This window comes from Podarcis bocagei, assembly GCF_964188305.1.
Source record: "Podarcis bocagei genome assembly, chromosome: 10".
Taxonomy (NCBI): Eukaryota; Metazoa; Chordata; class Lepidosauria; order Squamata; family Lacertidae; genus Podarcis; species Podarcis bocagei.
The window spans coordinates 74,372,466-74,389,012 of NC_138135.1; the positions used below are offsets into that span (position 1 = coordinate 74,372,466).

A 16,547-nucleotide genomic window follows, 5' to 3' on the forward strand; every position below is an offset into this window, starting at 1 on the left:
GAGTGACTGAAGTTACCATTCTCTTCTGTTTTCAACCATTTCTTGAATCTTCTAGAAGTTAAATATTGGGGGGTTAAACATATCCCCACCTCCAACAAGTCTCCTTTGGAATGATGATACATTATTTCCGAGCATCACTCCCATTGGGCCACTCTGTGGCAAATTAAAGATGGCGGCAGGCTGTTCTGCCATTGCAAAAAAGCCTTTGAACACTCCACCACCTGCTTCCCCCAAAATTCCCAGTATTGACCATAATGCCCCCTGTCTCCTGGCTGGTGAAGGGCTATGCCCAGATGGTGGTGATTAGGATGAGCAGTGAAAAAGGTGGGATATAAATGGCAATAAATAAATGGAAAGAGGGAGCTACAACATCACAGGCTTCTTCCCAGTTCACCTGCATCCTATTAGGATGCAGGGGGATGAACAGCTGTGTTAAATGTTATGAAAATTGGTGATTTAATTTTAGAGGTTTGGAGAAATAAAGAAGAAAAGCAAATAATAATAATAATAATAATAATAATAATAATAATAATAATGATGATGATGATGATGATGATGTCCCCCAATCCTATCAAAGGCCTTGACAATTTATTGAACAAATCAAGGAAAAACACTTCAAAAAAATCAAGGAAATAAATGAATTTGTATTTGGCAACAAAGCACTTATAACACATATAACAACCACATAAGCCAGGTAAATAATTCTATGAAAACATTCAAAATGAGAACATTACTTTCAATGCCCAAATTCCGTAAATAGACTTCATTATTGACTATTAGATGGTCAGATAGTTTAATCAATAACTTCCCACTTCCAGGTGAATTGTTTGAAAGCCATTTTGTCCATACATCTGGGGCCGTCAGACAGAAGAGATGTGAGAAGTGTTGGTATTAGCAGGAAGTAAACGTTACATAGTAGAGGTCTTCTGGTTTAGCCACTGGACTTCACCCGTTTTACTGTTAAAGAGGTACTGCAGTCCTGTTTCTAGAGAAGGGGAAAATGACTTGGTCTTAGTATTATTTTTATAAATAAATAGCACTTTTTCAGCACATCCAAATGTTCCAAGTACAGTGGTGCCTCGCAAGACGAAATTAATTCGTTCCGCGAGTTTTTTCGTCTAGCGAATTTTACGTCTTGCGAAGCACGGTGTCGGAAAAGTTTTGGAAAAGCTTCAAAAATCACCAAAAACCTCAAAAAAGGCTACCACACCGCGTTCTATGAGTTGCTCCTCGAAGTCAAGTCGCAACTGTATTAACGGTGTTAAGAAAAAGGAAACAAACTTGCAAGACGTTTTCGTCTTGCAAAGCAAGCCCATAGGGAAATTCGTCTTGCGAAGCAGCTCAAAAACCGCAAAACCCTTTCGTCTTGCGAGGCATTCGTCTTGCGAGGCATTCGTCTTGCGGGGCACCACTGTATGTCCTATACATTATCTTCTTGTAATCTTTATAACACTATTGCAAGGCAAAGCAGTTTTCCCATACAGTCATACCGTGGAAGTCTAATGGACTCTGTTCCAGAAGTCCGTTCGACTTCCAAAGTGTTTGGAAACCAAAGCACGGCTTCTGATTGGCTGCAGGAAGCTCCTGCAGCCAACTGGAAGCTGCAGAAGCCCCGTCGGATGTTTGGCTTCCAAAAATATTTTGCGAATCGAAACAGTCACTTCTGGGTTTTGATCATTTGGGAGCCGATTTGTTCAGGAGCCAAGGCATTTGAGATCCAAGGTACAACTGTATTGAATCACCTGTGATTCAGAATGCACTTTCCTCTTTGCAGAATTATAGAATTGGAAAGTTGAAAGACATGCTGAGAGTCCATGACAAATGGCCACCCAACCTCTGCTTAAAAACCTCCGAGGAAGGAGAGTCCAGCAGCTTCCAAGGGAGTCTCTTCCACTGCCAAACATCTCTTGCTGTTAGAAAGATCTTCCTTCCCCGTTCTTTGGAACTGTTGCAACCTTGTAGACAGGGACTATAGCTGAATACAGTGGAATTATCGTGGAACCTAGCACAAGGTTAGCACTTATTTCCATATTATTTCCAAACATTTTCCTTTTCTGGAAGGAAATAGGATGAAAATGAGCATCAAACATGCAACATATTCCACTATAGTTCCAGAAGTGGCTTCTACATTGCATGGATGCAGCCCAAATCGTATGAGAAGTGTTTGAAAAAGATGGGCATGGTTAGCCTGGAGAAGAAGAGATCAAAGAGAGACATAAGGACCATCACACAGAAGATGGAGCAGACTTGTTCACTGCAGTTCCAGGGGCAGGAGGAGAACAACTGGGTAAGAACCTTCACGGATGTAAATGCTGGCCAGGCTTTAAAAGAACATTTTTAACAGTGAGAACTCTTCAAAAAGCCGGGAACAGTCTGTACACTGGGTGATTCATGGTACACTAGCGACACCATGTGGACAGGTTTAAAAGGTCTACTGCTTGGATTTGAGCAGTTTTCTCTCATTTTTATGGCTTCTCTCAATCAATATTCCATTTTGTGCTGCCCATCACAAGAGCTGGAACCTTGATAGACCAATTGCTTTGGGAAGCCGCAAGTTTTGTTGTTAAATTTATTAAACAATATGAATGTACATAGAATTTTAATTCCAAAATACACAGTGGAACGAAACCTTTATTGGAAGGAAGTGTTCAGAGTTTCCAAAATGCCAGGTTAACAATATTACTTAACTGACACAAAGCTGTTTCGATTTACAGATACCATGAAACAAGACGCCTGGTGTTGGAATCAGTAGTTCAGGAACACCTGAAGCAGCCTTAAAACAATTGGTTGGTTTGTTTCTTTAGAATGGCCAATAATGTGCACTTTTGTGAAGGAATAGGTGAGTGAGGAAATCTGAATTCTCTCCTAGGGAAAAACTGATGTGTCAGAATTTTAGCGTGGAGATTATTACGTGGAGATTCAGCTTGAATGCCTTCCGTTGTAGACTCTCCATCGTCACCTCCATAATTAGGCAGATATTTTGTGGGCACCAGCTGAAGAGGCATTTATTCCTTTGGGCTTTGGGGATCAATATGTTGTTGAAGTTCAAAAACTGAGGGTTTTTGCCTGCTGGGTTTTACTACTTTGCTTTTAGATATATAGTTCTAAATATTTTAATCAGGGTTTTTTTTTGAGAGTTACTGAATTTAACAGGTTGTCAACCCACCAGGGCTTTTTTAGGAGGAAAGACAATATATTAACACAGTAGATCATTGCCATCAGTACCACCACCATAGGGAGGGACGGATCCAGAAGAGGCTTGCTGGGTGGGGCAGAGTTTGATAGTTTCCCTCATGTGACCTTTGAGAGTTTACGCCAAATTTATCTCAAGGTGCATATTCTGTGAGATTCAACAACAGCAAACTTGAAAGTGTACTTTAAAACCCATATTGATAATTACCTGGATCCATTGCACAACCGTCATAAATGATAGAGGGCTGAAAGGCAACATAAATCACTGTTGTTAGCACACCTGTACTCTCAGTGCTTCTGGTCACCATTGACTTTTGAACTAACAGAAGGTATTTTTGTTTATTTTATAGATTTATATGCTGCTTTGCAGCTTGGGGCCATGAAAGCAGTCTACAACAATAGAATTATTATTTTCTAAACAATTTCTACAATGCAGCAAAAGCATTTACATGACATTCTAAAAACAATGAAACAATTCCTACAGGTGTACAATTAATATTCCATAAAATGACCGATTCACACTTCAGGGAAAGCTTTCTTAAACAAAAGCATTTTAGGTAGTGACTTAAACATCAAGATCCTAGCTACCTGTCTAACTTCAGCTGGTAATTGACTCCAGAGGGCTGGAGCTGCAAGACTAAAAGGCTGGTTTCTAGCACAAACTAAACCCCTGTTCTAACCACTATACCTTGACAATCTTTTCCACAGATATAGGCACACCTCAGCCAGTGTGGTATAGTGCTTAGAACAGGGGTGGGAACCCTTTTTTATTTTGAGGGCCACAGCCCCTTCTGGGCATCCTTGGGGGGGGGGCACATGCCAGTGGTGGGTGGGACAAGAAGCAAAAGTGGGCAGAGCCATAAATGTGAATGCTGATAGACTCATAGAATGGTAGAGTTGGAAGGAACCACAAGGGTCATCTAGTCCATTGCACGAATCTTTTACCCAACATGGGGCTTGAACCCACAACCCTGAGATTAAGGGTCTCCTGCTCTACTGACTGAGCTATCCCAGCTGAACAAGAGACTTCAAAACTGCCAGAGCTCTCTCTGGGACCTTGAAATAAACCACACCTTTCTCTACACTCAAACATCCCTTTCTACCCTTCGCCCAGACAAGCAGGAAGCTTTGCCAGAGCTCAAGGGCACATTCCAGGCAGGCAAAGGCACAGAAGGAGGATGCAAAGCAAGGCTGGCAAAGGGCTTCAGGAGGGCGTGTGGCTTGAGGAGAGTCTGAAGAGCCAGACAGAATTGCCTGGAGGGCCACATTTGGGCTCTGAGACCCCCAATCTCTGGCTTAGAGTATCAGGCCAGGGCGGCAGAGACCCTGGCTCAGATTCCCACTCATGTAGCACACTGGGTGACCTTGAGCCAGTTGCTATCTGTCAGCATGACCTACTTCACAGGGCTGTTGTGAAGATAAAATGGGGGCAGACCATATACACTGACTCAAGCTCCTTAGAAGAAGGATGGGAAATAAATGTAAAGAAAGAAAGAAAGATCCTTGCCCAGTCTAATGAAAAAGGGGTTAGATAGGTTCTCTCTCTTGAAACGCAGCTAAGTTCATGGCTGGCAGACAAAATGTGCAGCCTAAAACTTCTTCCCACACCCCCATGGGATTTTGATCGGCAGCACAATGAGCAGGGGTGTTTCCGCTTGCAAATAACAAGTGCAATTCCACTTACTTCGGAGCTCACAGATAGTTTTCTGTATGTCGCATCTGACTGGGGTAGATTCACCGTTGGATTCATTTTGCTGGTAGAGAGAAACAGGAAAAGCAGCATTAGACAAGCATTCTCCAACTCAGCCACAATGTGTGCAGGGGAGCCACTTGCAAAGCAGGATCAGGCCAGCTGTTAGGAAGCAGGATCTGCTCCTGTGCAGTGCCAGATGTTGCTCCTTTGTTACTCTCTTTGAAATACCTCCTAAATCCCTGTCTTGCAGAAGTGGGATCCACTGGGATCTTTCAAAGTGTGAGCACCGTGGCAGAAGTGTTGGCCTCACCAGGCCACCAGCACAGCACTGGCCTCCAGGCCACCTCCCCCTCCCTCCTCTTCTGCTGCTGACAGGAGGCCAAGTGTGTAGCATCTCCTCTCTCTGCCCGTCACTCCTGAGTCCAGCATCTGTGTTGCCATTTATGCACCATCATATGGCATTATTCCAGAATGTGGAGAGTTATGGCACGAGTTTCACAGAATCTTAGATGATAATATTCATATCTGAGTGGATACCATCATCTTTTGTGCTCTAAAACAATAATAATCTATTGTCATAAGGCTCAGAAGAACTCATGGTTGTGGATGCAGCACTGCCTGTAACATCAGAAATCCCTTGACAGGAATATTGTCCTTGTAGGTGTTCTACCAGGGATGCGGGTGGCGCTGTGGGTTAAACCACAGAGCCTAGGACTTGCCGATCAGAAGGTCGTGGTTCGAATCCCTTCGACGGGGTGAGCTCGGTCCCTGCTCCTGCCAACCTAGCAGCTCGAAAGCACGTCAAAGTGTAAGTAGATAAATAGGTACCGCTCCGGTGGGAAGGTAAACGGCGTTTCCGTGCGCTGTTCTGGTTCGCCAGAAGCAGCTTAGTCATGCTGGCCACATGACCCGGAAGTTGTACGCCGGCTCCCTCGGCCAATAAAGCGAGATGAGCACCGCAACCCCAGAGTCGGCCACTTTACCTTTACCTTAGGTGTTCTACCAGGAGCAGCGGCGTAGCGTGGGTTGTCAGCACCCGGGGCAAGGCAAGTAATTTGCGCCCCCTAACCCATGGATTTGCGCCCCCTAACCCTACAAATCTATGTCTATGAATGATGGTCCCTCTCTCTCTCTCTTTCTCATATTCCAATTGATTCCCATTTCTGCCGATCAATCCCCGAAGCTCTCACCCAGCGAAATTCGTGCGTATTTACGCTTCGCCATCCCTAATCCTGCCGCTTCCACCGGGAAATCATGACGGTGCGTTTCTCCTCTCCAAACTTTCCCCGGCCCTTTGCCGGCCGGTGCAGCCCTTTTGGCTACGAGCTCCCCTCCTTCTCTGCCCGCTTCCGACCCCACCTCCCCGTCCAGCCTCCCTACCTCCTGAAAAAAGGCGCCGGCGCCGAGCAGGACATCCCTGCGGCCATTGGAGAGAGGCGGGGCCGAGGGAGGCAAGCCAATGGGCGAAGCGGGGGTAGGTGGCCACGGGGGCAGGCGCTGCCGCAGTCCTCGGGTGGGCAAGGTAGGAGCAGGCAGAGGCTGGCCGGCCGCTCTGACAATAGGGGCGGGCCGAGGGCACGACGGGGCTGGGCCCTCTGGACTCGCCCCCCCCAGATGTTGCGCCCGGTGCGGCCGGCACCCCTGGCACCCCCCACGCTACGCCACTGACCAGGAGGCCTTACAAACAGCAGGAGAGTGAAGGCAAGCAAAATGCAAGGGAGATAGTGAAAGATACAGGAAATTGAATGCAGATTTCCAAAGAACAGCAAGGAGAGACAAGAGGGCCTTCTTCAACAAGCAATGCAAAGAAATAGAGGAAAACAATAGAATGGGAAAAATTAGAGATCTGTTCAAGAAAATTGGAGATATGAAAGGAACATTTTGTGCAAAGATTACCATAATAAAGGACAAAAGGACAACCAACATAAAGAGGTACAAAGCAGCCTTGAATTCCTGCCGATTAAAACATATGCTGCAAGAGATAAATGAAAATCTTGGAGGTTTCCGACAACTCTCTGTGACTCCAAACCACATGGAAGAAATGAGTGCCATTTATATTTTCTGGCAATATTCCTAAAGTGGCTACACAATTTGTGCTAAAGTAGCCCGATGAGACACAATGCACATGAGACAGAAAACGACCCTTACCTTGGAGAACCAGCATCTTTTTCAGCGTTCAGGACTGGAGGTTGGTTTTGGTCAATACAGCACTGTGGAAAGAATCTTCCACATTTGGGAACACTGTTGAGGGTAAAAATGCCATCTACATTAGAATCACGGGGTGTGTATTCGGGAGCAACACATGGAGAGGTGGAACTTTATTGGAAAGGGCTGGCACAAAATGTATTGTCAGTAATCTTTTGAGGTTGGGGCAAAGGAGATTGTGGGCAGAAGAACCTCCTCTGCTGGCTGTCTTGTCCTGGCCAGGGAAAATGGTGTGCAGGAGGCAGCAGCAGGAGAAATATGCACTCCAGGTGCAGGTTACGCATTCAGCCCCCTCCCCAATCCCAGGGATATATTGGGGAAAGACGAGGGCTTTGGATCCAGATCCTGCAATCTGCACCCCCTTTTTGGTCACTCTCATCAGTGGAGCGGTAAGCTTAGGAGACATTTCCATAACAGGAAGAGGCCAGACCTTCTTCTCTATCTATGGGCTTCACCCTCTGCAGGAACAGAGGGAGATTCACTCTATTCCATAGCCACTCAGATTCCCTTCCACAGACCAGAAGACTGCTCCCTTAGCTCCTAAGAGATCTGAACAAGGGCATGCAGGAACATCCATGTTACCTGCCACCTACAGAATTCTTGATACATACATTTGTGTTGCTGTAGTATATGAAATGTGGTGCTTATTTGTATCAAACACAATTCCCTCTTGATGAATAGCAAACCACTTTTAAAACTCCTCTAAGTCTCAGGACTGGTGTCTCATGAGACATGGGAGGAAATGGGAAACTTCTATTGCAGTGGGTGGAATATCTACCAACAGACTAGTCTAGGTGTACATTTTCATATTCACTGTCTCCTCTGAGCTGTCCCCAAAACTGAAGGAGTCCTTACTCTTTGAAGCAACCCCACACTGCCATATACAAGCACATCAATAGGAGGACTACTGCTATAGTTAGGACAACAGGAAACCAGTTTTCGGGATGCCAGTAATATAAAGTCTGAATCAGCACTGAGGTGGTAGCCTAGAAATAAACAACAGACATTTGCAAATCAGGAATGCATGTCCATTAGATTTTTCAAAATACAATATAATCTGGAAAACAAAATTCAAATTCAAAGTTAATTCCAATTAAATGTGAATATGATTGGGTCCAGAAGGGAAGCATCGTGGTTCATAGAACACCCTGAATAAAAGGCATGTGACATGCTTTTAAAACCTTTTCATAAGCAAAAATGCTCTGAATAAATCTCAGATTCAGTTAGCCCGGTGTGCTAGTAGAAGCCATTACAAGACCTCTAGCTAGCACAGCGGGTGCTTGTGCTAATGGAATGATTGTATTAGTGCAGGCATAGGCAAACTCAGCCCTCCAGATGTTTTGGGACTACAATTCCCATAATCCCTGACCACTGGTCCTGTTAGCTAGGGATGATGGGAGTTGTAGTCCCAAAACATCTGGAGGGCCAAGTTTACCTATGCCTGTATTAGCACACTGCTGAATCCCGCCACCCTCAGTCTCCATAATAGTGAAAACTATGAAAAACTTGTAGTATGGTTGGGGAACCTGTGGCCCTGCAACTATGGCTAGCTTCCAACTCCCAAATGGAGGATTGAGTCTAACAAAATCTGGGGAGGTCACAGGTTCCCCATCTCTGATCTACATGTTAATGGCGGGAAAGGGCCAAAGATTTCTGGGTGGTTCACAATATAAAAAACAAAAACACAAAATGCATAATAAAACAAGAACGGAACAAACCAATAACCCTCCTCCCACAAACACATTTAAAAGACCGGAGAATGTTAATCCAACAAAGGTCTTGTCACAGAGAAACGTAACGAGAGAAACTTGGGGAGAGCATTCCACAAACAGGGAGCCACTGCGGGAAAGGCCCTCTCTCATGTTGTCACCCTCAGAAGATGATCTCCGGGTCTGAATAGGTTCATATGGGGAGAGAGACGGTCCTTGAGGTATTTAACGCTTTATAGGTCAAAATCAGTGATTTGAATCGGACCTGGAACATAACTGTTCGCCAGTGCAGTCAGGCCAGATTGAAATACGGCCCTCAGCTTGAAAAAGTTCCCCCACCCCTAGATTATGCCCTCTTTTTCCAATTTTACACCCCCTCACTTGCTGTTAGGTTTTTTTTAATGTGGAAAATCCTAACCACAGTTTCCCCACATCCTGTCTTCCTCCATCTTAAACTCACATTAAAAAGGAAGTTTTGAAAAAGCTTAGAAATTAGATTAATTTGTACTAATGACAGACCTATACTTTGTCCAGTAGGTGGCAGTGTTCCTATGTTAAAAGAACAATTATGTATTGTAGAACATGAAACACTTATGGGAGGGGAACTAAGTGAAAACTTAAGTTTCGACATACTCTTGAGAAGTTGCAAAATAAAAGCAGAATATTGTCGTGGGTGTTTTATTTTTCTTTTCAATTTGTTGGTGGTGCAGCATTCTTAGTATCAGAAAAGAAAAGAAAAACCTAGCTAACAGAAAATAGAAGACATTAATTTCAGATTTTAGAAGAGAGAGAAAATGCACTAATTATATAAAATTAAATACAAAAAAAGCATTCCCAGAAAACACCAGCAACTGCTGACCCCCCTGAAAAATGTGTTCCTGGCTGTTAAGTCGAGATTGTGGCAAATTCTACACATTATGTAGACATTAAATAGGCATTGGGTCTATTTAATCATTGTAAAATTATATTATATAAGTATTTTTATGAAAGTGTGACTTCTATATTTTTATAAATAATTATTTTGCATGAGGACCATCTGGACTAAGTATATATGGACAATATTGAGGGCTTCGTGCTCTTGGCTGAGTCGTGAGATATGGAGCCCTCTCACCTTCCCTCAAGCAGCAAACAGTGTGCTTTGCATCTAGACGTGTATCAGCCTGGCGTCCCAGAGGGTCCAAGATCTGCCACTATTTCTGCAACAGGGTCTCAGCTCTGTCTACAGCATCCTAGAGCTGCCCCATCAGCATGAATGGGGAGTTTTAAGCCTCTGGGAAGAAGTATTCTCATCTCCTGTACTGATCTGCAGCTAATCAGAGTAAAAGGAGGTGAATCAGCCCCTGAGCCCTGGCTCCTGGGGTCACTCTGAAGAAAAGCACCCAAGAGGATTCGCTCTGGCTGCTCTTAAGCACCAAAAACACAACATGATTTCGTTTCAAGAGAATGGTGTGCAAGTTCTGCTACCAAGGAACTTCAAGGAAAGCACAACATGAGTGACCCTGAAAGAAGACACTGGCGCTGTCCAAATCATTTGCACATGTGCACACACAGAAAATAGGAGATCTGGCCAAAAGGCAAGACATGCAGATCGGCACTGATGGTTGCAAGGCAACCCTAATTATTAATATTGCTTAAATGTAAGATTATTGTATAATCTTAGAAGGGGGTGTGGTTATGAGGGGGCCTGGCTGTGACCCTGCACTTCCGAATTTGCCACTCTACTACTGTTCCCAATTATCTCCAGAGCAGAGTTAGGTGAGCAAGATAATTCTAGAGAAGATCCTTATGTCAGTTCCCACCCGCCACCATTAATCTTTGAAGGGCTGCTCAGCCTACTTCTGAGGATTCCCGCCAGAAAACTGCAGCAAACTTAAGAGGCTGTTCCGCTGTGTCAGCGGAGAGTCACTCAGGTCTCTCTCCAACTGTTCTCTTCAGAGCTATCTTTCTAGAAAAATAGGAGCTGGAACCCGTGACGAATGCCTCCCTCGTTCTCTCTTAGGATGGCAATGGCGCCCACCTGAGAGGAACTGAGTTCCAATGAGTTCCAGCTCTAAAAAAGCCCTGGTTCTCTTTTGACCATCTCTCTTCCTCCTGAGCATTCTCTCTCTCATCTTCATAGTAACCAGCCCCTCCCTCTGGTTGGACTCTGTCTCAACTGCCCCCCTCCACCACATATGAGATTCACTGTTCAAGTTATGGACCACAGGTATGAAATTTACGGCATGTAATGCCTTAAGAGAGAATATTATGAAAATGATATACAGGTGGTACATGACACCAGTCAAGCTTGCAAAAATCTATCATTTGCCCGATAATAAATGTTGGAAATGTAAAGAAACTGAAGGTACATTCTTTCACCTTTGGTGGACGTGCCCAAGGATTAAGGCTTTCTGGGAAATGATTTATAATGAAATGAAAAAGGTATTCAAATATACCTTCCTGAAGAAACCAGAGGCCTTTCTCCTGGGCATAGTCGGCCAATTGGTGCCAAAGAAGGATAGAACTTTCTTTATGTATGCCACAACAGCAGCAAGAATACTTATTGCAAAGTACTAGAAGACACAAATCTACCCACCCTGGAAGAATGGCAGATGAAGATGATGGACTATATGGAACTGGCAGAAATGACTGACAGAATCCGAGACCAGGGAGAAGAGTCGGTGGAAGAAGATTGGAAGAAATTTAAAGACTATTTACAGAAATACTGTAAAATTAATGAATGTTAGAATGATGTCGGAATGAAGCTAAGGGGTTTTTAGTAGCAATGTTATAAGGAGTATGTAAAAATGGACTGCTAACAGATGAGAATATACAGTTATTACATATTAAGACAAAGGACTAAGATAAAAACAAAGAGGGAAAGGATTTGCTGAATTAACTTACTGAACTGGAATACAAAAAGGGGAGGTGTGAGGAGGTCAGGGAAACAAGTGAATGAAAGACAAGCTATGGAAAGATTGATTTGTTTTTAATTGTTTTTACTTTTTTGTATTTTGTATTCTCTTTTTTCTTTTTTATTCTTTTTATTGTAACTTTTTTTTGAAACTTTAATAAATATCTTATATATATAAAAAGGGGATTCACTGTTCAGCCTCTTTAGCACTACAACATGGCTTTGTTGAGGGGCGCGCCCCCATACTAATCATTATTTCAGATGAAGATGGCATGGACCTGGGACATGCTTCGAAATTCAAGCCAGTGAAGAACTACTTCCCTTTCATTTTTTAAGTATATTTTAAGATACAGTTCATTAAAGATATCAGCCTTTCCCTTCTTCATGGACCCCCCTTCCCCAGAGATACCAGACAGATGAGCATGTGCAGATTGTCCTGTGTGATAAAACAGGCTGTCACCAGCCTACGATACAGATATTTTGGGGCTATTGAAGTAAACTGGCTGCTATTGGTCAAGGCACTGAACAAACAAAGGATCTGAATACAGTTTGCATGAGTGTCCGATACTTATCTCAACATTATGTCACCATGTGATGAAACTAAAGGACAGTTAACATCTGCTGTGTCTGTTTTGCCAGTGGACTCGGATGTAAAAGTTCCCTATGAGTGTGGCCAGCTAATTTGATTTCCTGGCTTAACATCTTAATGATTCAGCTGGCTATCTCATTTTAGACTTACATTATTTATATGTATAGGCACAGGATATGCGTATCCATGAACATGGCTTTCTGCCCCAGGGAAAACATGCGAAATAGAAGATTCTGCGGGGGGCCTCACACCAAGCAATAGAGCCTAGCTATCAGACCAGATGCTGGGAATAACACACAAGGGATTGACCATCATAATCGACATGGGATTTCTACAGCAAGCCCGTAACCATTTGGGGGGATATCCCCCAACAGAAAACCAGTAGGTCCCATGAGGAAGGTCCCCCCTGTCATGGCCACAACTGGCAGAAGACCCAGCAGACCAGCCCTGCCATGCACAACATGTCACACACTGACCACGCCACCTCTTCTTGCCACTAGGCTGGTGTGGGGCAAAGCACATGGTCTCACCATTGTTGAGTGAGAGCAACACATCAGCTCTCACATGCGCAGTGCTGTCTAACATAAAACTGCAGCTGGGACATTGCATGTTGGATAGTTTTGTGATGGGCAGCCACCGTTCATGGAAGCTGACAATTCGCTCTCATTACAAAACACAGACATTGTGTGCCTTCACACCCACAGTGCTGACATTTCCATCCTGGCCCCAGATGCCGGATGAGCCAGAAAAGGACTGAGGAAGAGACACACAGCGTGGCACAGAGAATCAGCTCCTTTCTGTAATGTAAGCAGGCCTTAATAATACAGTGGTGCCCCGCAAGACGAATGCCTCGCAAGACGGAAAACTCGCTAGACGAAAGAGTTTTCCGTTTTGGAGGTGCTTCGCAAAACAAATTTCCTATGGGCTTGCTTCGCAAGACGACAATGTCTTGAGAGTTCCTGCTGGTTTTTTCCCCTCCCCCCTTTTCCTAAGCCGCTAAGGCGCTTATCAGCTGATCCGATCAGCAGATAAGCCGCTAAAAGCCTCTAAAAGCCTCTAATAGCGCTAATAGCGCTAATCTGCTAATCCTTCAATGGGCTTGCTTCGCAAGACGAAAAAAACCGCTAGATGAAGAGAATCACAGAACGGATTCTTTTCGTCTTGCGAGGCACCACTGTATTTATTTTTCAAAATAAAATCTGCACCAGTTTTTAACTTGTAAACCTCAAAGTAGATTTGTATATCATATTGTTGCTTTATTGCTATGTTTTATTCATTCAGAGCAAATAGTGAGGCACTCTACCTGAGGCAGAAGATTTGGGGGGAACCATTTAAGCCGTAGCCATCCGGCGGGTGTTCCAAGGGTGTGACGATGCCGGCACAGTATAAACACACCAGCAGAGCCAGTCTAGTTCTCTCTCCTGCGCATTTGCACCACAATGACCTGGCTGCCACCCCACCCGTCCCCCTCTCTGTAAGTCACAGAGATACCAGAAACATTTTGAACTGTGCTCTCCTATATCAACTGCCCCAGATGTCTCTTGACGTCCTGAAAAAAAGAAGCATGCTTGGAAACTTACGGCAGTTGTGGTTGTTTTTGTGGTGGTTGAAGGCCTGGTTGTTCTCCAGGGAACCACATGCAGTATTACAGTTGCTGTTGTGGACAAGCGGTGAGCTAAACTGCCATGCAGTTCATCAGCAACTTCTATCAGTAGCTGAAATGTGGTGGGATCCTGAATTCCTCTAAACACTTCATACTGGAAGTTCTGTGTCGTCATCAAAGAAGGTAAGTCAGAGCCTAATCTCTGAAGTTTGAACCGAGAATGGATATTGCCTAGAAAGAATGGGGTTTGAAGTACCATAAAAATAAAAATGGCATCCTATTACAATTCATATCTAGCTTTCAGAATCTTGCACTTCAGGTGAATATGGCATCTCTTAATAAATGTTTGAATTGTGCTGGGATGAAGCAAAGAGCCTCTTAGGCACTGGTGCAAGAGAACAGCCGCTTTTCTTCCCTTAAAGAAACGTAGGAAGCAAAAGAGATTGCAGTTTAGAGCAGGTTCCTTTCCCAACGCCAGGCCACTGTTCAGAGAAGAGAGGTGTCTCCCTCAAAGCACAGAAGGTGCATATTCATATATAGCTGAGTTGGTTAGAGCGTGGTACTGATAATGCCAAGGTTGCAGGTTCGATTCCGCATATGGGATGGCTGCATATTCCTGCAGTGCAGGGGCTTGGATTAGATGTCCCTCAGGGACCTTTCCAACTTATGATTCTATGATTTAAGGCCAGATGTGAGGAGCCTGAGGCCCTTCACATGCTGAAGGACTTCAATTCCCATCAGCCCCACCCAGCATGGCCAACAGTCTGGGATGATGGGACTTGTAGTCCAGGAACATCTAGAGGGCTCCCTAGCCATGATTTCAACAAAACACTCTTGGTGTGTGCTCTTTAGCAACTGACCTACTCCAAGTTGACATATTAGAACAATCTCTGGCTTGCTAATATTGTCATAAGGTGTGTGTGTTTTTAGGTCCTAATTTCTGGGCAGCTCCCAAATGGCTCACCTTTGAAGGGGAATAGACTTGAAGGTGCTTCACCAATTCTATTCACACAAAAAGAATGAAAACTAATGAATGGTCATTACAAAAACTAAGCTATATATAGTCTTACCTCCCACAATAGTGTAGCTGAGCTGATGAGGGGGAGAATCTTTGTCTGAGCAATTCAACTGCAAGATGGGTGTTTTAATAGTAGAGTATATAGGTTTGCTATAATAGGGTGGCCTACAGACCGGAGGTTCATCGTTCACATTCTGCAAAAGAAGAAAATAGCAGGTCGCTTGAAAACCCTCTGACAAAAAGTTAGGAACAAGAACATTCTAGCAGGGAGAGCTGCAAGCTCCCAGCATTTTCCTACAATCATTACACAGCAACTTCACAAGTCAGTTTCTGCAGACACTGACACATTAAGCCTGATGGTGGCAGAAGCACTTTTCTGATTATTCAGATTATTCCTAGCCTTCTTCAGAAAATTGCAATGTACATATGCACAAAGAATAAAAGTTTGTGACTTGGGCAACAGGTTTACAGAGTCAATAAACACACAATTATTCAAACTGAACATGCATTACTATATTACAAAATTTCCATACTATTGGAAAGCCGATTTGAAGTTCCCTTGTCACACCTCAGAGCAACCTCTGTTCTTGAAAGCCTTCTCTCAAAAAACCATGTGACTCTCCTTTCCCAGGTCCTAGGTATACTGTAAGCCAGGTGTGTAATAAAAACATGATGACCTGCAAAGCAGCACGAGCAGAAGGCAATTTGGAGTGGGGAAGCTGTGGAGAAGTCCCAGTCACCCGCTCCCCATAGTGCTTTGCAACAAAGAAACAGGGTATCAAGCTTTTAATAGATTAGACCTGAATGCTACTGCAGGACATCAGCAGTAGCAAGAGATGATGGGCACAGATGTTTATGGTCTATGCCAGGGGTCTGCAACCCGCGGCTCCGGAGCCGCATGTGGCTCTTTTACACCTTTGCCGCGGCTCCGGGGTGGATACTAGCGAGGGGAGGAGGTGCATTGTGCGCCCCGACACTCCCCACTGTGGTGGGCGCTGTACTGGCTGTGACGTCACATGGGGCGGTGCGTGCGTTAGTCACCTTCCCACCCGCTGTCAGATCGCGGCTCCGGAGATATATTTGTTTTAATTTTTTTTTATATAAAATATTTTATTAAGTTTTCAAATACAAAGTAAGAAATATACACACAAAATCCCTTCACCAAAGAAATAACAAACAAGAAAACAATATAGAAAACAACAACAATATAGAAAAGAAGGAATAAAAAAGAAATAAAAGAACCTAACCATTCAAAACATTTTTTTATATAACTAACTGGGCTTCCTCACATCTCCCTTACCCTGCGTTCTTTATAATAAAAGTATCAGCAAATTATTACCTTGTTTCATACCTTATTTTATACTTTTCAAATGTTATACTTCTAAATTTAAAGTAGTTTTTATCAATTACTTGTACCTTAAATTAAACATAATATTACTTTAAATTTCGACCTTTTCTTACTTATGACTTAATTTTCTGTTTCACAAAATTTAATTGCTGGAGCCGAAGCTTTCTGGATCGTGCAAGTTCTTAACATTCATACAACTTATATTGTTTTTGTAAATAGTCCTTAAATTTTTTCCAGTCCTCTTCCATTGTTTCTTCTCCCAAGTCTCGGATTCTGCCAGTCATTTCAGCCAATTCC

At 43.7% G+C, this 16,547-nt stretch overlaps 1 protein-coding gene across 1 annotated transcript in view; it reads right to left on the reverse strand.

The window, feature by feature from the left end:
* Positions 1-707: 707 nt before the first annotated feature.
* LOC308595970 (cadherin-related family member 4-like) overlaps positions 708-16,547 on the reverse strand; it is a 59,290-nt gene continuing 43,450 nt past the window's right edge. Inside the window, exons 10-16 of the mRNA XM_081210720.1 lie at positions 14,955-15,096; positions 13,862-14,115; positions 7,946-8,076; positions 7,034-7,126; positions 4,877-4,946; positions 3,401-3,437; positions 708-985 (exon numbers count right to left, since the gene is read on the reverse strand). Of these exons, the coding sequence (XP_081066846.1) occupies positions 909-985; positions 3,401-3,437; positions 4,877-4,946; positions 7,034-7,126; positions 7,946-8,076; positions 13,862-14,115; positions 14,955-15,096 (804 nt within the window). The 3' untranslated portion in view covers positions 708-908. The remainder of the gene's footprint in view (positions 986-3,400; positions 3,438-4,876; positions 4,947-7,033; positions 7,127-7,945; positions 8,077-13,861; positions 14,116-14,954; positions 15,097-16,547) is intronic.